We start from the raw sequence: 21,174 nt of genomic DNA, 5'->3' as shown, positions 1-21,174 counted from the left end.
AGCTAAAGCACTCCTTTATCCCATTGCTAAAGCCACTCCAAAACACTGCCAGTGTATTTCCAAATGCTCAGTGCTGAGAGTAGCAAAGCTTTTACGATTCAGAATGATAAGAGTAATTTCATAAAAGCTTAATATATTTGAAAAGCAGGTCATTTATTAAAAGACCTTTTAAAAGCTTCATTTCTTAAAAAGAAAAATCATCTGTTCACCCCCGCATCTCTTCTTTAAGTATTTCATATATTTCAACTCCAATGTTTCCCCCTTCCTCCTCATTTTGAGGATATCAATAAGAAGCATTTCTTGACACCACGTCACCAGCTGCCTCTGCTTCCACGCACTGACATGACTGTGCCCATGAGGATGTGCCAATCCCCTTGTCCTGGATGTGGGGTCAAGGCACCAGAGCATCAGCCCGGTACTGTGTTACACTGCATTACACTGCAGCCCAAGGATTTTAGCTTGCAAACCCTCTCTTACCATAACTGGAATTGTCCTGGGCAAGGACAGACTTCTCTTCTGCACCCTCCACCCTCTTCTCACTTTACAGCAGCGCTTTTCAGATGCAGCCTAGGAACAGAGTGCAAATGGAGTAGATGTCACTGATGGAACACAAAGATTCCATGTTACTAGATGGCAGGAGGTAAACCAGTAACTATTGCAGGGGGCTGTGCTTCCTTTGAACACCACAATACTTAAGGCAGCATTTTGTATGGAGCTAAAGAAGCAGTGAGAACTTATGGTGAGATACAGCAGAGAGAAATACAGCCAATTTGAGGCCAATAGGCTGGTATTTCAAGACACATTTGGCATCCTGTTCTTCCTGAGTGCTCTCAGTCACTATTCATATAACAAACTACCTGTTAGGACATAACAGCTTGGAAACATGGGCTATCATGAATTTGGGGTTGTAAAAAGACAGGAGATGGGTGGGAAGGTTGTCTGTGGGAGCTGGGAGTGTGAACTGAACAGAGAGATGAGGGTGGCTAAGAAAGGAAGCTAAGTGAGAAGGGGGTGACCTTAGTCATGCACTTCAGAGAACAGAAGGAGAAAAGAGCGTGGCCAGCGGGTCAAGGGAGCTGATCTTCCCCCTCTATTCTGCCCTGGTGAGGCCACATTTGGACAATTGTGTCCAGTTCTGGGCTCCCCGGTTCAAGAAAGACAAGGATCTCCTAGAAGGAGTCCAGTGGAGAGCCACAAAGAATATATATATTATGCTCATACAGCATCTCCTGTATGAGAAAAGGCAGAATAACCTGGGTCTGTTCAGCCTGGGGAAAAGAGTGAGAGGAGATAAGGGTTTATAAATATCTAGAGGGAGGTGGGAGGCAAACGATGAGGCAGGCTCTTCTTAGTGGTGTGCAGAGATAAGACAAGGAGTAATGGCCTAGAACTTGAACACTGGAAGTTCTGTATTAACATGCAGAAGAATACCTTTACAGTAAGGGTGACGGAGCACTGGAACAGAGAGGTTGTGGCATTTCCTTCTGCGGTCATCCTGTGCGACCTGCTGTAGGGTACCTGCTTTAGCAGGGGGGTTGGACTCGATGATCTCTTGATTCTGCCCCTGTGATTTTCTGGTTCGGTGAAAAGCCAGACAAGGCAATTAAGGAAGGTGCAGAAAGGGAGAACGTGAGCTGGAAACTCTGAAAAGGCGAAACGCCAAGAAGGTGGAGAAAACTTGCAGTGCCAAAAGCAGGAAACAATAATAGCACAGACACCAGCTCCCTCTTACTCTTCTCTTACGACCATCATGAAAATTACTTTAAATTTAGAAGAATGACATTTAAGAGATTACAGTTTTTGTTATATAAATGATTGTTTTTCTTGGAAAAGAAAAAAAAAGCTCACCACAGAACATTACTAAATTTTGATGGGCAGCCATACTCAAATTCTTAAATGATCGAATACAAAGTGTGCTTGGAGGCTGTTTGTATGCAGTAGGGCAAGGCAGACGGCCCAGTGTAGGTGGCTCCACTTTGGGTCATGCTGCCCTGTAGATGGACTGAGCACTTCAGCAGCCATCTAGGACCATAACAAACGCTGAGATGGAGCTATTGATTGCCACTTGGGCTCCCAGGGAATAAGTAAAAGGTGCTCAAGGGTTAATACTGAAATTTGCTTATTCAGAACTTAACATATCTCCTTCTATCAGGAGATAAAAAGTCCTTGCACCAAACAGACAGTTTAGATGCATTTCCCATTAAGCTATGGGTGATATATTTCCAAGTGCAGATTATTGGAGTCTTTCTGCTGACAGCAAGAAATGTCAGACGAACTCCGAATATCACTGAATGTCTACGCCTTGGTAAAAAAAAGATTTTAACTTGGAGTAATATTACAGTTCAGGGCAAGACACCTTGTCCAATTTATTCTCTGTCCAGCACAAAGGGACCCTGCAATACATCTGCATTTATATTCACTGCCAAAACAGGCAACGGACCCTTACTATTCAGGGGAACAAAGCTCCACTCTTACATTCTAAGCCTAATGTGCTCAGCTACTGGTGTGGCACCATTAATCGTGGAGAATATGAGCTATATAGCCTTGGAAAACTGTCACCTTCCACATTTATTCGTAATACTCGGTCTAATAAAATGTTCTGCATGAACAAGTGAGCTGTGAATATAACATACTAAATGTTACCCCTACCTATCAGTAGGTATCGGACAGGGTGTGTTTGGGTTTAGTTCCTCTCCTGCTCTCTTGCATAAGGAAATCATTCAGCTCTTTACCACAGAGCTCCATTAAGCACTTTGTTTTTCACTGAATGACTCAAACATGTATGGCCTCCATGGATGGATAAACTGCTGCAGAAAGAGAGAAGTCAGCAGCACCGATTGGCCCTGTTGTCTGAGCGTGTCTTTTGATTTTTGACTTTCTGCCAAAGCATCATCCTTCTGTGTTTACCCTTCAGAAGCCCTCACTCACTCAGATGCTGCACGCGTTTGCAGCTCAGCCTTCTCTCCTGCAGAAACCAAATTCATCAAAAGGAATAACTCAGATTTATGGATTGTAATTTTGCAGCACAGATCCTGCATCTCAGATCTTTCACAGCCTTGTTACAACATGAAGTAATTAAAAGAGCAATTTTACGATGCCGCCTTTCCCTCAGATAAAAGATTTATCTTCATGCAAAACCATAAAGATTCCAAAGTATACTTAGTCACATTGTTTTCCTCTTCCCCTCATTGTGAATCAAGATAACAGAACCACTCTAAGCCTCTGTGTTGTTGTGCTGTGTGCACACGCATGCATGGATTTACACTAAGCACTGGAAACACACGGTGCTTTTTCTCCACTCTGGGGCCAGGGCAGCCAGTGCTGGGCTCAGTTCCCACTTTCACAGGACACCACGCAGCTGCATCTCCTTGTGAGCTGCTCTTGCTGCAGGAACTGCTGCATAACCACTGCTGCTTGCCGTGCATTTTGCACCTGAGTGAATGCCTACTGAAGGCAATGGGAACATGACCAGAATGGGTCCCAGGTGAGGTGTTTGAGCTGGTTACAACCATCTGTAAACTCACTGTTTGGCACTCGGGAATCTCCCAAGACAGACACAAAACAAGGGACACTCAACAAGGGACACTCTAGCAACATCTGAATTAGTAGCCTGCAAAAGTAGCTGTTCCCCTCTGAAAACAAAAACAGCTCAGAGAGCACTGATGTAGCCTTTATACAAGCAAGTAAGGCTATAAGTAAACCCTCTCTGCATAAACTCTAACAAAGCGTCAAACAAAGGCAATTGTTATCAGTTTGTTCAAAGCCTTGTGGACTTTTCACAGGAGATCTCTTGTGATTTCTAGTGCTGCAGCCTCACCAGTTGTAAGAACAGCTGACTCTGAAAGCCTTGGTCCTGTATAATTTTCCTCATATTCTAAGAGTGGGGATACGAGTTGAATCCCCACAGTGCTATGTCAAAGGTTCTTCTTAAGCACCTGGGTGAGGAAATGCTCTTACTGACAGCTCGCAAGCCTAAATCCCTCGTGGTATTGAAAGGAAATGAATTTGGTTTCTCAGAGCCTGTGGCTTCAGAACAAACCTTGGGAAACAAGTTTAGAATATCAGCATATGCTTCAATCCATTTTCTAGTTACAAAGGCTTCTTTATTAATGTTTTTGGCTGACAACAGTTGAGATAAGTGTTTTAGGAATGATGATAAACATGCTAAGAGAGAACAATGTGAGTGCATTTTTATTTCAGTTTTAACTTCTTTCATTGCTGTACAGCTACATTACACTTGGCTTTAATCCCTTAAGCATTATTTTCCTTGGCAAAATAGTCACTGATCTGAGTAGAACTTACTACTGGAAGAACATGCTTGAAAAACCAGCATGATATCAGTGCCAACCAAAATCCATGGAGCTTAAACTGTCACAAATGTGCCTGTAGCTGGAATATGCATCTCCTCACTAGGAATGCTGTAGTCTTAGTGAAGCCAACTGCAGAAAGCATGGAATAGCTTCCTGCAATTGTATATGTGCCTTGTCCTCCTCTCAGTGAACAATCATTTGAAAAACAATTGTATAAAACAACGTAGGATAATCCCTGGAATGGCTTGGGTTGAAAGAGTCCTCAAACACCATCCAGTTCCAACTCCTTGCCATGGGCAGGGCTGTACACCAGCCCAGGGCCCCAGCCAACCTGGCCCTGAGTGCCTCCAGGGATGGGGCACCACAGCTTCTCTGGACAGCTGTGCCACTGCCTCACTGCTGTACCATAGGCACCAAATGACCGTGCTGCTCTGCTTTTAGTTTTGCCTCCATTAACTACCTACGGCTATGGATGAGAACAGGGGCTGCAGGCTTCTTAAAGAAAATATAGATTCCAATTGTGTAAAACAACTTGAATATTAAAATATATAAATAATCACCACTGAAGAATAACACAGAAGACCGTGGTGATTCATTACAAATAGATGGCATAAATGGGAACAGGAACACTGCTAGGTAAGGAGGAAGGAAGCTATTTTAGGACCTGAAAATTTCTTCTAGTTCTGCGTATGGATCATGCTGCTACAGTTACTTGCTAAGAAATGTGTTCTGAAAAGCACTTTTGGGAAGAAACCTTTCATTGGAACCATTAGTTAATGTAGACTTCCAATGGAACTAAAACACAGTTCCCGATACAGTTTAAGAATGGGAGGAGTTAAAAAAGAAAAAGAAAAGAAAAAGAAAAAAAAAAAAGAACAAAACCCACCATACCTGCACCAGGAGCTATTTATTAGCATAACACTCTTCCTTTTAAAGATTTCGTAACAACTGAAGTATATACAAAGTCTTACAGCATTTACACAATAAAAAAGTTTCCTATTAGCTGATGAAGTATAAGGTAGTGCTGCAATTTATTTCAAAGCATGTATACAAGAATAATGAAGCAGGCCACTGTACTTTCAACTCCTCTGCTACCGCACCACAACTGTCAGTTGAAATGACAGTTAATTAAACCACTGGGAAGATACAGATTGTCAAAAGATTCATAACAGGTTCACCTGCAGCACTAACCATCATAAGGAGGAAAGAAAATAAAGCTACATACTGTCATGTTTCTACACTTTCTAGAGCTGTAACAAACTTTCACAGCCTTAGATATAACATATGCAAGACAACATAATCACAATTTTTCAGATATAGTTCAGCTACTGAGTGTATTTACTTCTGAATAGGAGGCGTTATATTGATATGGCTGTGTGTTTCCATTTTTGTTCATTAACTGTTCAAATAGGTCTACAAAAAAAAAAAAATTAAAAGACAGCATGGACTTCGTAGTCATGATGTGTTTGACTAATAAAGGCATTCAATATCAGCTATAGGATCTAATCATTCCTGTCAAAAGTTTAAGACCAGGAATCTTAAGAGTAAAATCGAAACCCACAAAATCCCGCACCTATGATGCTTTTGTGTGTTGACTCCAACCTTCTTTAAGCTTTTCCAACAGGGTAATACAAAATCATTAAAATGCTTACACCAAACCAAATGCAATACTCATTCAGTTTATAAGTGGCCAAGCAGATACATTAGACCACCTCAGTTGTGAGACTGAGGGTGCTTATCTAGAAACAGAAACCTAAACAGTCCCTTACTACAGGTAGGGATACATATTTTAGCAAAGAACAGCGCATTCCTTGCCTTTCAGCTTTACAGCTGCCAATAATCCACCTTCTACAAGAGATAAGGTTGCTTTGACTACTGTTGCATGTCTAAACCTCTTACAGTGGCCAATTTTTCTCCCTCCCCCATCCCCACTCTCCCCCCAAACGGGATTCCATTTCAACTTAGAACCTAGAAACGTCAGTTGACGGTATCTGTATTAAGACAAAAAGTGACATATAAAACCCACAAGGAACCACATAAATACCAAAGAAGTCATATAACCTTTCCATGTAAACACTTTGATTATACTAAAGCCCTAATTAGATTCTTGTCTTAAACTTTTGGCAGATAACGTGTATGTTCAGCCAGGCTTTGCAGTTGGTTATTGTTCAAGTGGAAGCCAGGTCAGTTCACATGTTGACAGGCATGCAACTTGGAAACATTGCACAACAAGCAACACAAAGAGATTTGAGAAGTGTACAAGACTTCAAGTAGACTTCACAACCCTTCACAACTGAATATTCACAGACAAAGATACAGTCCTTGCTTTTTCTACTGTGGATTTTCTCACACGTGGGACACTTTCTGTGACTCTCTAGCTTGCTTGATGCTATACAACCACTTGATGATTCTGGCATTCCTTTCAATAGCAGAAATGCCGTATGGCACACGGTCATTGGCACTGTCATCATTTCTAAGGTCACTGTTGCTGTCCTGAGACTGTTCACAGTCTGAGCTAATCATGCTTGCACTGCGAAAGTTGAGGGATATAATATCAGAGTTAGCCCTTGCAAAATTTTCCATCCCAAGGTTTTCAAGCTCTTCAGGATCCAGTCCACAGTAGTTAAAGAATCGTTCAACATCTGCGTCGACACGAAAGTATCTGTCGCTTAAGTCTGATTTTGATCGCTGTAGGGAGGGTCTTCTACTAACTCCGCATCCAGACTCAACTGCCTCAATCTCTGGGGACTTGAGGGTGGCAATGGCAGCAATTTTGGGTTTTGGAGGCAGAGGTGGGGCTGAACTACTGCAAGGTATTGCTTTTAAGGGCTTTGCGCTAGTTACTTTCCTAATGTCTGAGGAGCTGTGAGAGACGTGCAAGAAAGTCTCTGCTGACTGGTCTAGGAGCCTTCTACTGACATTGGAGCTGCTCTCCTGGGGGCTGCTACGGCCCTGTGTGGGGTAAACCTTCAGGGACTCAGCAAACGAATGTCGGTTCAGTTCCGTCGAATCGGCTCTGTGGGGTGGCCAGTTTCGGGGACCGTGCTTGTGCCCCGAACCCGAGCTGGAGCCTTCAGAGCTATTGATGATGTTCTTCAGAATCTCTAGCTTCAGATTTTCTCTCTGGACACCGCTCTCGGTCTTTGCATTGTTGCTGAAGACCTTCAAGGTGGGGCTGCCCAGTGCCCGCTTGGCCGCAGGACAGACCGGCGGCTTCGCCAGCACTGCTGGCTTCACGGGCTCCTGCTTGGCATTGATGACCTCCTGACTTTTGACGTATTTCGCCTTGTCGGCTTCCAGCCTCTCCACCGCGCTCAGTCTTTTTGGGTTAGGCTCCGCCTGCCTGCGAAAATAGTCAGGTCCTTTGTTCAGGATGCGGAGAGGGACGGCGGATGTGAAAGTCACGGCAGGGCTGACCGGCTTCACCATGCTACCTGTCGGTAGTGTTTCTGTAGGCATGTTTGGTGGTCTTTCCCCCGCAGCCGTTTTGGATTCTTCTCTGGGATCTCCTAAACGCACGGTGTAGAAACATGTACATTAAGCACAATGAATAGCCGATGAATCCAGGGATCTGAGCGTTAGCAGCAGCGCCTCATCTCACAGCTCATTAAATAACGCTGCGCTTCTCTTTTAAAGGCAGCCTTTGTACTGCAAGGCCACCAGACACAAGTCCGTATTAGTCTGCTCCACTGCCTCCTTTCTTCTCGCTGAAAGATGTGGGAGTCTCCTTGCTTCCTTTGTGCGATCTGAAAGGCAGAAGAGCCAACCACATGTTAATGGCAGCGCCTGACATCAGAGCGATAGCAACAGCAGCCCAACCCTCCTCTCCTCTCCTGTGGCAGCGCAGGGAGGCAGCGCTGGGTGCCCCACCACCACCCAGAGGGATTATGGCAAAAGGAAAGGGGAAGGACACGGGGCCCCTGCTGGGATGCAGCCACACGTGTCTGGGGACAGGTAAGGGACAGGGATGCCAAATGGGCTGGGTCACAGGGTTAGACCCACATACCTCCAAACGATGAATGAAAGCGCACTTTCAAACACTGCCTGTGGCTTTGTCTAGTTGATTTCTCAACATGCTTTATCTCTAAACCCCCAAAGTTTTTCTCCTTACTGGCAGTATATAATTCTAACAAATGCAGAGTATTTTCCTATTTTATTAAATGCTCCAGAAAATGAGCCAGTCTAAAAACAGAGAAATGTAGTGTTTTAATTGCAAGGCATATGCTTCATCATTAAGCTAACAGAAAAACAAGCAACCAAACAGAGAGACTGCTGAAACCCCATACTTCAGCTTCAAGGCTGTTTGAACACGAGTCCCCACAGCATGCGGTGCTCCAGGAGCAAAACAAGAATTTCCAAGTTCTTAAGGGAGGGCAAATTAACTATAACAAGAAAACCCTAAACCTAATGAGAAAAAACAAATACTTTATTCTTTTAATGATGGATTTGGGAAGCATGTAAAACATTCCAACTTGACTTGAAAAAAGAGAACTTGTCTTTGCATTTAGATAAAATTGTTTCAGCTTTCTAGGCAGCACAATGTCCAAAACAACATTTACCTTTATCTAAACTGTTTTAAGATTCCTTCACTTCACATTGCCACACCACCACACACAACCTAAAATGCAACACCGTAGATAACACAGCAAGTGCTGTAGCAATTTCTCCCACATGAGGCACTGAAGAGCACTTACCAAAGAATCTAGTTTTAAGGCAGCGATTTAGCTAATGGGTCTCATTTGTTTTATTACTGCCCCCATTAATCTGCACCGTCCTTTTTAATATCCCATTTCTGCTATCATCGTGTTCTTCGGGGAGAGCAGGAAAAGCTGCTGCTGCTTCTTCACTCATCCCGAGGTGCTCAAAGCAGCATCCTTCCCAGTGATGACCTGCTTTTGCCTGTATTACCACGCTCATCTATTGTTATCCAACTTACTAACCATAGTGTATTTAACCATCAGTATGTTGTTTGGACCAACAACAACAACAAAAACTCCTCTAAATCCCACAGAAAAACCCATAATTCCAGCTAACTATACCTTAAGAGACAAAGAAAGCAGCCTCAAGTATTTATTCCCAGAAGTACACGATACATACATTGAATATTTTCTCTAAACCACTCAAGGTCAAAGCAAGGAAACCAAATGTATAAATGCTATAATGAGATTATAGGAAAAAGCTGAGCTTTCTCCTGAAGGCTCACTGTCACAAGCATTCTTCAAATACAAACTAACATATTTAGGTGGGTGATAAACCAGACATGCATTCAGTGCAATTGAAAGGGTAGTGAAATGTTAATTAAGCTTTCCTTTCAGTGTTGTTTCATAAATCCTAGTGACTTCCTGAATTTTAACTAAGTCTTCCTGAAAGAGAAAAAGCTCTTTTTTTCTCATTTGAATCAACATATTTATTGGGACTATTTTAAAATTAAGCACTGACTTTCCAAATGTGCTGAAGGCAATTTTAGCAGGCATCTGCACATACACATTTCTGTTCCATATACACAAATCAAACCCTTCCACACTGCCAGCACAGGGCTCGTAGAAATTCCTGATTGCTGTATTTAGTGCTTACATGCAGAAACTGAATATATGCAAGGACAGGGGCCTTGTCAGGAGAAAAGAAAAATGAAAAAGAAAAAAAAATTCACTCCAAAAACCAACCCTTCAATTCTATGTACTAAACCAACACTGTCACCCAACCCAGTTAATAGCACTTGAATAAGCAAGAGCACAGCTCTGCAATTCTCCTCAGCCATTGTCACTGAAGGCCATGGTTCTGCCCAGAGGAACTCCTGCCAGCTCCACTCTGCTCCCAGAGAGCTGCTCTGAGCACACCGCAAATCTCTGGGGCTGTGGGAACCAAGGCTTTTGGAAGTCTTTCCCCAGCATTTACTAACTTCCTCACTCAGGACAGCCCTGCTTGATGCCAGCAAGCACTGCTTTGGAGGTTTTCTTCAAAGGAAGAAAGAAGAAAAAAAATTCCCACTGTGCATGCATGTTCACCCAAGGGAATGAGAGCGCTTGTTTGCAAGCACACATGGGGCTAAATGCCCTGAAGTCAATGGAAATACACTGTGACTGGCAATGAGCTCCAGGCATGCCTTTAAAGAAAAGCAAAGGGCTGAGGAGAGCCAGGGCAGAGATGCTGTCTGGAGCCAGCATCGGCCAGGTGGTTACGTGGCCAGACAGGGAGCTCTGTCCTTGTGCTGCTGGTAAAAACTGAGGTAGAGTCAGCTACAGTAAAAAGTGTGTTGCATTCCTGAGGTACTGTGTTTAAATATCACGGGGAAGTTTATTCAGTACTCTCACCTCGGAGAGCTAGAAACTGTTAATCAGACTGCACTAGAACAGAAAGTGCGGTGGAAGACAGGTGGATGTAGGTACTACTGAAACAACCTCTCCTGCCTGTGCTCTGATGGCTGCAGCTTAATTCTGCTGCTAGCCCAGTGCAATTCCTATCAGTGCCTCTGTTGTTCACAGGCATTTGAAACATGCCCATGATGCTAGGAGAGTCACTTACTAATTTCAGCACTAACGAAAAAGGCTGAGCAGCAGCAGCACAGCACAGACAGGGGAAGACAAACCTGTGCCACTTTGTTTCCAGTTGTGAAACTGTAATTGCAGCAACAAGGGTGGAAATGGCTTCCTGTTGGCATAGGTGACAAAGAAAGTTAAAGCTTAGCCATTAGAATTGCCTGTTGTGGATGGCTCCAGTACTGGCTTTGCACTGTAGAAATTCAAAGGCTACATTTCCACTCCCAGGAAATGAATGAAATACACTTAGGGACCTTAGAAACATTTTACTCTTGTTCACATCCAGATGTCTATTCTGTGAATGTAATTCTTCCCAAGGACTGGATTATGTTTTTCAGGATTTGCTCCAGACTCCCATTATTTCACTTCCTTAGAAAAAGATCACTAGGCTTAAGAGATCATTTAAAGAGAAACAAAACTTCAAACTTATGCACACATTCAAGCATGCTTCATTTTAATAACACACATACATTGATAAAAGCTGTCTTAAAGTTTGTACCACTGAGCTCTTCTAACATCAGTGACTGTTGCAGAACTACTGAGCAGAATACAAACCATACAAAGGAAAAGAGGGACTTAGGTTTTTAAAGCTCTATTTTCAACCAGGCACTTTGATTCAAGATTCCTTTGTGGCAAAGGGAGAGATTCAAACCACTTACTCATCCTAGGCATCATGCTCTCATCGCCCTTAGACCTGCAATACATTTGTTAGATATTCACATTTAGGTAACAGGCTTACCAGCTGCATGATTTGGGACAACATGGTGCAGCCAACAGCAGCAATGGCTATACAACTAACTAGAAAGAAATTCTCTATGAAATATTATTTCTGTGCTGCCCTGTAGCTCCTATACCTTGGATCAAGTTTCAATCAGCCTTTGCCTGAATGTCTATTCTGAAACCATTACGTATTTTAGCAGTGTTCAAGTTGCAGCACAGGAGCAAACAACAGTGAAAATATGGCTTAAATGATAACATAGGAATTTTTACTTTTGATTTCAATGAGGATGCAGCTTCACCCACCAACACTGTACTGAAGCTGATGCTCTTATTTCATTCCTCTGGGATAGAAGATGAGGGATGAACAGGAGGTACAGAGGACAGGAGAATGAAGCACAGTGGGTGCATATAACAAAGACTGACAGCCTTTCCTCTGCTTTCGTTGGTATTTAAAGGCCTGTGTCAATTTTATTTTCCTGATGGTAAAGTATAACTACGCAGCCTCAAGATGCACCAGAAACATCATAAATTCAAGTACAAATGATCTCAACAGGGCTCAGAAAAATCACAAAACAAATTTTACAGAGGACCATAGCATACAGATGAAAAATCACAGGCTCAGCTAATGGCTAGGTGCACATTAGAGCTGAAGGTACCATTGTGAAGCTGCTGCTTTATTAATAGTCCCTATAAAGCCAATGAATGAGGACTTCAGTGAGAGTAACTTGCTACAAGGTTATGCACAAGGATATAGTATTGTGTACACCTCAACTCCATACCAGTTCTTAGGACAACCATCAGCATAAACCTTGCATGTAGTTTATATTAGTAAGTTTAAAAATATGAACAAAACTTAAACAAATAAAGATTAAATTGGCATTGAATAATCCACCTCCAGAATGGCAGCAGTATGACATCTGTGAAATCAATTTTAGATAAACACATACACGGGTGCAGACTTGGCCTCGTATTACATTAGCTGTCGAGATACAAAGCGTGAGGAGATGGAATCATCTTTCAGATCTACCATGAACCAAAATACAAATCAAAGTGATGCCCTTTGGGAACATGAAACAGTGACAAATAAATGAAGGGCAGTATCTGCTCAGAGAGAAGGTTGAGCCCCCAGAAGTTCATAAAACTCGGTATGCAGTGACCTAAAACCAAGAGTGGCACAGGGATGTAGAGGTAGGAAATTTCCACCAACGGGGAAAATTGGTGATCAAGGCAGCTGCTTTGCACTGCTTGTGTATTATATATTTAGGCCAATTCTGATTTGCTCTGGCATTACACTCAACACCACCCACTGATGTTAAATATCAGTCTGAAGTGCAGTAAGGTGACAAGTTTGCACAAGAAAACCTTGTAAGATAAAACTCTTATCAAAAGTGCCATGGTCACTTGACAGTTTCTATTTCACTTCACAGTTAAAAGTGAGGTTTAAACCAGGACGCTGGTGTAACTAGAAATGCTTACACTGTTATGGGGAAATAGCTTTTGGAAAATCCACAGAGGTACAAATGTTGGGGATGCACCTCCATGACTGTACTTGCATTCTGCCTCGGTATTGCATGCTCAGTGCAAGCTGCAAAGAGAAGCCTCTCTGAAAGAAAAGCCATCAGAAATTATTTTGTTTCCTTTCAGTTCTGAAAACTGATGCTGTTACAGGTTTTACCCAGCAGACACACTCCACTATTAGTGATGCTTGCTTCTGGGTAAGTACTGCCCAAACATGAAAAGTGTGATTTCTGTAAAAGGCACAAGCAGCTGTGCAAATACACAAGAAACCTCAGGAATGAAGTTTCCCTTTCTTCCAGGAAGACAGTACAAAAAAAAAAAAAAAAAAAAAAAAGTTGTCAAAAGTTGTCTTCTTAATTAGAGAGAAACTACTACTGTGTTTGTAAAAGCAGTAATGGAAATCAATGCTGCTTTCTCTAATCCCTGTGTTGCTTACAACATACCGCACTCTTTGGAATAATTTCAACCTCTCATTTAAAAATACTTCAAGAGAAGACCTAAAAAGTATAAAGCAATGTGATGTAACTTCTCATTATATTTGTAGCTCTGGCTTTTTGTTTTTAATGTGTATTTTGCCTGAATATTTCTTTAAAACACTTTGCAAAACTTCAGGCAGACCTTGGGCTGCAATCCAGTCACTCACTCTTCAGCCAGTCCCAATGGTTCCAAGTTCAAAGCACTTCTTATTCTGTCTCTCTCCATAGGCATTACACTTAAAAGTATGCTCCACAAGCTCCACAGCCCTTCGTTCTGGTCTCCTGGCCCTACAGTTTCCCTAAGATTCCCTGCACTTTCAGAGATCAAATCAAATGTCTTCTTCATCAGAAGACACTTGGCCCCAGTGCTCTGTAACACCACTTCAGTGCTCATCAGAATCACAGAACTTTTAGGGCTGGAACAGACCTCTAGAGATCATCAAGTGCTACCTATTGCTCTTCTTCTCTATTCCCCTCTGCCACAGGAAAAGCCAGCATCTTGGGTCTCCTTGCTGACCTTCCCAGCCCTGCTTGGATTTGGCATCCTGGTAAATGTGGCCTCTTATTTTCCAAGAGGCCACATTTTCAATGTGTAGCAAAATTAATTAATCGGCCAGCCTCGCATGCCGTCACTGCACACTGGGAGAAAACAGAGGGAGGCTGAACAACAAAACAGTTTTAATTAAGATGTTGAAAAAAAACATTTTAAATAGAACGCTTCAGATTAATTTGCACCTGAGATCTGTGGAAATTCCTAACAAGCCCATCTTAAGAGCAAGCCATATTTGAAGCTACCCAAACCTTTGTGGTTTCCATACATAACTGGTTCAGTACAAATCACATGTGTTAGAGAAGAAGAAAAATCAAAATAATCTGTCTGCAAAAATGCATAAGATACACCCAGAGCACCCTCAGTCCAACGCTCACACAGAGACATGGCTCACAGGCAGGATCCATGCAATAGTCACCCAACCAGCAATCGGGCTCAGGAACTTCTTAAGTATCCCTTCCCCCAAAACTGACCCTCGTTAGTAGAGCACTTGCTCCTTTGACAGCAATTTCTCATACCAAAACTTTGGAGCTCTCCTGACTCCAGCTACACCCTGAACACCAAACATATTAAAACCTAGACATCGTCCCCACCTCCCACAGTTAACTCCCATGGAAAGGAGCTGGGAGAAGCTAGAAGAAACACACAGGAGCAGAGGGATGCTCAAGGCATGCCCTGCACACAGCTGCCGCTCAGCATGGGAGCAGTCCTGTTACTGACATTAATGGGCATGCACATGGCTAACTAAGCCTGATGGCTAATTCCCAAGCTCTAGATGAACCATGGATTTTCCTGCCTGTCTTTGTTCATTAACACTGCTTAACCCAGCATGAGTCCTCTGAGCATGCTGCAGGCCCCCAAAACGCAGTGGGGGCTAACAAGGATATCACAGAAAATGATTCTGCCTCTGCTTCATTTGGAATGCCAACTGCAAGACGACCTCCACAGCAAGTGCTTAAACTTCTCTAAATTGCACATAAAGACTGACTCTTCTCCACCACTTCTTCTAAAAATTTTCCACTGAAACAAATATTTGCAAGCTTTCTTTAAATTACAGAAAGAGTAAGAAATCTCATACAGGGTTCTTGGTGTGAAAACCAGGTTAGTAACACTGCTCCAGCATAATTAATTTCTAGGAGGTAGGATGGCTTCTGGCTGAAACAGGAAGAGCCACCCAAGAATACTCAATAATCCTCTGGGAGGTGGGAAACTTACCCCAGTTTGGAGGCTGGGCAATTGATGCAGTCTCCCATTTCTCAGAAGATGAGATACCTCTGATCTCATGTACGCAAATGGACATCAGCTGCTACTGCCAACTCATTTTTGTGGGGTGGAAAAAGTTCACCAGACTCTGTCATATAAGGCCAAACTCTCTGAAATCTCAAGTTGCCATGTTTAGACTATGTTTATTGAGAATGTCTTCTGAAACCGTTTGCAATGCAAAATATATTGAAGGAAGATCATATCATAGCTATAAACAGCTTTTATTTAAAAAGCCATAAACCCACAATGAAAATAGCTGCAGTTAGACATTCTCTTGCATTTCGTAAGCCTACAAAACTCCAGTAATGTAAAAGCACACAAAGATCCAGAGTCAACAAATACAGCCCGGAAGAGAAACAACCCCAGCAATTTATACTGTGAAAAAACAAGACACCATGAAGAGCTACTATAAATGGAGAAGATATTTCAGATTTAAAAATTCCTTCCCTTTAGTAATGAGAGATTTAATTGGTAAGGAAAACTTTTAAAACATTTATTCTCAATGTTTCAGAACTAGCATCTTTCTGAAGTTTCTTACGGTCTATGAAAGTACATTTGAAAGAAATAGTGCATAAGTATATGGAGCAGTTCTTGTAATGCACATTTTTACAAATAAAGACATAAGTTATATTGATTATACTGATTTGTAGCCTTTTCAAGTTTAACAGCTTGGTATCTTCTTATATGGAAAATTCTTTTTTTTTTTTTTAAATAAACTACATTCACAAACAAAAAACTGTTTCACTCTAATATTAAAACACAGCAATTGAATATCTTTTACTGATACTACAAATACACAGAAAGGTAATAAGGTAGGCACAATTACAAACTGGTTATGGCTGAAAGCAATAATATGAGAAAAATGGCAATGTTCACCTTGTGGAATACAACAGTGTGGCCCCATTCTGACAATGGAGGACTTTCAGTCACTCTTCTGATTAGCTGTGGGGTGTTGTTTGTCAAGTGTCTGCTCTAAATATCCTTTTCTATAACATGACATAATGCTGCAGTAAAATCAGCATGGCTCCTTAATTTCTGCACCATAACTGTTCTGGGCTAACCATTTATAAACAGCCAAATTTCAAATACATGAAACAGCGAACATTTATTTTTTCCAAAATAAGCTATAAAGCTAAAATGTTTTGATGATGTATAAACAAATCAAGTGGTTTTTTTTTCCTTTTTTTTTTTTAAATCATATCTTTTATTTTAGACTGGTACAGCTATGTTTTTCTCTAGATAAGAGAACATTTTCCCATACCACAGACTATTTCATTCCTTTTTCCTCCAGCCTCAGTTCTAAAGATACACGCTGCTGGAAGACAAGAAAGAAAGTTAGAGGTATGCATACCACTGCATCTGTAGATTTTAGATTTCTTTAAGTACATGGTCAGAAATACCAGTCTTGTTGCAATCAATACAGTAAAGCTGTATAACCCAAATTCTATGTTATACATTCACAGTGTGATTGCACATTTGTGTGGATGTATTTACTACAGTTGTTGAAATGTTAGCTGTTAAAATACATTGAGTCTGTTTCCTATTAGTGACATTTAACGTAATGACACTTCACTACAAGTGTCTTTAAAAAGCTGCACTTACAAAGTCAGAATTGCCCAGGCTCTTCTTACTAAATGGTTTTCTGTGTATTTGAGGACCCTAATGAAGTTACAACAGAAATTATTCCTGGCCACATCTTTAGCAGCATCATAAAAATCTCAGTGTCTTAAAAAAAAAGAAAAGCTGTGTTGAGTCATGACCACTGCACTGGCGTGTTTAATCAAGTGGAGATGGAAGCAGCAGAAGGAGGGCTGAGAAATCACAGCTCCAATAAAAACCAACAAACAAACAACCCCCAGTAACTGGGAGTATAGGGACAGGCAAAAGAAGTTCTGAAGCTAGGATCACTGCTGACCCTCTCCTAAGAAGTGCATTGGACTGTTTAGATAGATTGGCTTATTTCTCTGCACGTATCCCCCCCCAGATTACTTTACCATTACCTAGATATCCATCCTCTTCTCATATATGATACACAGCAATGTTAGTAGCTCACCTCTCTCCAGTAAATAAAATAAATTTGATTCAAGCCTAGAATTTGGATACAAGTCTCCTGAGTTGAAAGCTATGGCTTGATCCTCATTAATGATTACATATTTAGAAATGAGTATCAGAGAACTTTTTGAGAAGGCAGATGTAGAAAAATTTCAAAATCACAAAACCAAGCTCTCTAAGACAGAAGAATCAAGAGATGCTACAAACAAAGCACTGAGCCTCAGGTGAGGAGATGTGGAGTCAGTTCTTTCATGTGCCCAAATGCTTGGCATGTAAAGGTAACCTCTTCTGGTCAGCCTACCATCCCCATCACTGTCAGGGAGCCAAGCTTCTACAATGAAGGGGACACTCCCTCAGTTGCTAGTGCCAGCTTGCCACTAATCTGGGCAACCAGAAGGCCTCCAGAGGTCCCTTCCACCTCAGTCATTCTATGATTCTGATCTGCTCTGGTCTCCATGCATCCTCTAAAAAGACAACATTTAGGAGGGCTGGCTGTGTCACCACATCCAAGGCCGAATGTTGTCATTATCATAAATCACGGACTCCATCTTTCATACTTATAGAAGACACAGTATGTCTCCCAGACAACTGCAGACTTTGTGGAGCATCTGCACGAACACCAAACATGAAGTTTATTCTCTAAGAAGATGGAAATAAATCCCATATGAAATGCCACCAGCAAGGTAAGTACATGAAATGTGATTGTGGTATTAGTGTAGATCAACTGCTGACTACAAAAACTGAGCAACTACAAAGCTTTCAATACTCCTAGCATGAGCCTTTGCACTACAGCTTTGAATTTCAGACCACAACATATCTTGAACATATCTGAACCTCCTCAATAACATACATTGGTTTTGAGATTATTTCAATCTGAATTTGCTATGTGTACTCTCAGACTTAACATTTTTATTTCAAATAAAAACAGCAGCGATAACCATTAATTTAAGACCCCACGCAATGCATATTTACATTCTAAAGCTGAATCTGGTGATAAGAAAGAGACGAATGCAAAATGCCTTCTACAGAGTGGAATTAAAACCATATATTAGTGAAGCGTGTTGCTTATTTGACACATGATGCATCAGACATTGATTATTGATTTTTTCTTTCCTCAACTAAATGCTGCAAGTGCTCTAGTAACTCTTAGAGAATTTTATGATCATTGGTACAAACTGCCATACTCATATAGCTCCCGACTCACTGGGTTTCAAGTGATTTCTTTGTACTAAGTGAGAACAAAGCTACTCAATATAAGACATGCTCTCCATTTTTCTTGATACTGGATTTCCCCCTTTTGCTTAGAAGCTCTAAAAGCAAGTAAAAGATTCTAAACTTTAAGGTTCATCTCCTGCTCCAATTTTGAAATCAGACTCAGAGCACTGTGAATGGACTCAGGGATGTTTAAGCTTCCCTCTGTTTTTGAGCACATCAGTAATAGCAATCAGATTAATAGCAGAAAGCTCTCAAGCACTAGGGTTAGAATTGTGCACTCATGCTGGAAGTCAGAAAATATCGGGATCAACTGAAGGAAAAAACACCACGAACTACTCAAATTATTTTGCCATGTTGACATGCCTATTGCAGTGTGACTGAGGACAGCAAAAGCAAGCCTCAATCTTTCTTAAACTGTACAAATGATTCTCCCAACCCAATCAATTAGTAAAGATTAAAAAAAAGATTCGCTACGAGAACAAACCACAAGGACAGCAGAAGAGAAAGAGGAAAAGACCCTCTGGAGATTCTCTCCTTCTATTAACCCCCCTGGATGAGAAAGTGTATTTAAAGAAGCATACCTGAAAAAGCACAGTGCTGAGCTCTTGTTCAGGCTTTGAATGGCAGACTGCAAAGCTCCAGTGGAGGCTGAAAGAAAGAAAAAATAATATGAAAAAAGCAATTTAAAAAAAGAGGGGAAAAAAAAAAAAGGGGCAGAAATATGGCAGCCCTATATATGTCATTTGGAGGATGTGGAAACCAAGCATCAAAGCTGGTCCACAGCACTAGAAAGGAAGACAGCTACACATCACCAGAGCAACCATGAAAGACTAAAGACGTGATGAAATCAACGTGGTTGCACACTGGAAAAGCTATGAGCTGTGTAATAAAAACTAATTAAAAAGACATTTGGGATGTCTCAGATCATAAGCTCTCATTCGCCACACTGTTCTGAGGTCCAAGACTGAGATTCAGCCACGCCGTGGATAAAAAGCAAGAAGATCCAAATTTCAAAATGAAATTTGTAATGCACAGATAAAGGTTAACATTAAATTTTGTATTTTAGGTTCTTATTACAGAGAAACAAAGACTTTTGGTTTGCTTTTTCTGATTTCCAGATGAAGAAGAGAGAATATAATGTTATAAAGAGCAGAAAACCGAAAATAGCATTTCTGTGCAATAGCTTTAGCAGGATGTAGAATCAGTGTCAGCTACCCTGGGGATATTTGTTTGAGGAAAAATATCAATATGTAAATGCTAATGCTACTTCGTGGAATCTGCTTGTTGATTCTGACTTAAAAACATGAAATTTTGGAAATATGAAATCCGCAGTAATGACTTATTTTTAGGTGACCTCCAATATTCACAGCTCAAGGAGTAAAACTTTGTATGCTTAAGAACACCCGCACATCTCCCTGCTGGGAAGCAGAGATAGCTGACAGGATATTTTCCAAATCACCAACTCCAATTAAAAACCACTAAGTTTTTACACAGCTATTAGAAACTGGTCATTTCTTTCCAACACTTACATGAAGTGATTATTCATGGAAGAACTGTGACTTCCAAATGGTGATACAAGATCATGGAAAAGTAGAAATTTCTGTTAATGCAAGAAGATACTATTCTATTTTTTAATTAAAAATATATGTATTAGCCTTTTTGGTATTCTGTAAGGATTGGGGGGGATTTAGTGTTTTTGCAAAACATTTCTCCTGGTCTAGCTAGTCCATACACATTTCTCTTCCTACTGACTATTTTCTTTTTCTCTCCAACATTAATATGTACTATTTTGAATTTATCGCAGTTACTAAAATGTGTAAAGAAAACCTTTGTATTTTGCATCACCTGCTAAACATTTGTAAATACATTCACAATATATTGGAAAGATGTAAAATGACATAATTAAACATTTTGAGATTCTATTTCCATGATTACTTTTATAAACAAGCATTTAGGAAGAAATCTGTGTATTGATTTTGACAGGAAAGCAGCTCTGCAGCACAACACAGCCTTTCTCCCCAGCAGAAAGATGCTGGTTTGAGTTTAGTTGCTGAACATGCAATAAAACAGACATGCTCTAAGGCAAGCAGCAAAGAGTTCCCTGCTTCCCACATCAACATATATGCATTTTTTAAATTATTTTTTTAAGTTATTGCCACAAATATATGGACATAAGCATTCACAAATACATGGCTTACTCTAGTACTGGCAATACAAATGGACTTGAAAACTATTTGAGAGATAATACCTACATACAGGAATAAAGCCCTTCAAAATATTGGCCAGAGTAGAACATGCTCTATCACTTCCTCAGAAAATATAAGGCTTATTTAAGATTGTTATTTCAAACAGCAACAAGGATCAACACATTTATGATGGGACTGACAGTGTGAGCTATGCAGTGTAATACATTTAGTGAACACAATTTCAAAAACGTGTGGCTTATTGCATTTCCTAAGCACTAGAAAGAAGTCATGATAATCAAAAGTGTCAATATTAATACTAGAGAAGCTCTTGTACAGAGGATTGTCACA

General features: G+C 41.0%; 1 protein-coding gene across 8 annotated transcripts in view; it reads right to left on the bottom strand.

The window, feature by feature from the left end:
• Positions 1 to 4,861: 4,861 nt before the first annotated feature.
• The window catches only part of FAM110B (family with sequence similarity 110 member B), a 103,804-nt gene continuing 87,491 nt past the window's right edge, over positions 4,862 to 21,174 (bottom strand). For 7 of the 8 annotated variants that reach the window (XM_090137612.1, XM_031612934.2, XM_090137613.1 and 4 more), the window contains 2 exons: positions 19,222 to 19,288; positions 4,862 to 8,056 (listed from right to left, as the gene is read on the bottom strand). In XM_090137612.1, the coding sequence (XP_089993738.1) occupies positions 6,657 to 7,769 (1,113 nt within the window). In that variant the 5' untranslated portion in view covers positions 7,770 to 8,056; positions 19,222 to 19,288 and the 3' untranslated portion in view covers positions 4,862 to 6,656. The remainder of the gene's footprint in view (positions 8,057 to 19,221; positions 19,289 to 21,174) is intronic. The other variant, XM_090137615.1, reaches the window with a different exon arrangement.

The sequence above is a fragment of the Phasianus colchicus genome, chromosome 3 (genome assembly GCF_987193195.1).
Source record: "Phasianus colchicus chromosome 3, bPhaCol1.hap1.1, whole genome shotgun sequence".
Classification (NCBI taxonomy): domain Eukaryota; kingdom Metazoa; phylum Chordata; class Aves; order Galliformes; family Phasianidae; genus Phasianus; species Phasianus colchicus.
The sequence above is the reverse complement of the archived record's forward strand: the minus strand, read 5'-3'. Positions and strand labels throughout refer to the sequence as shown.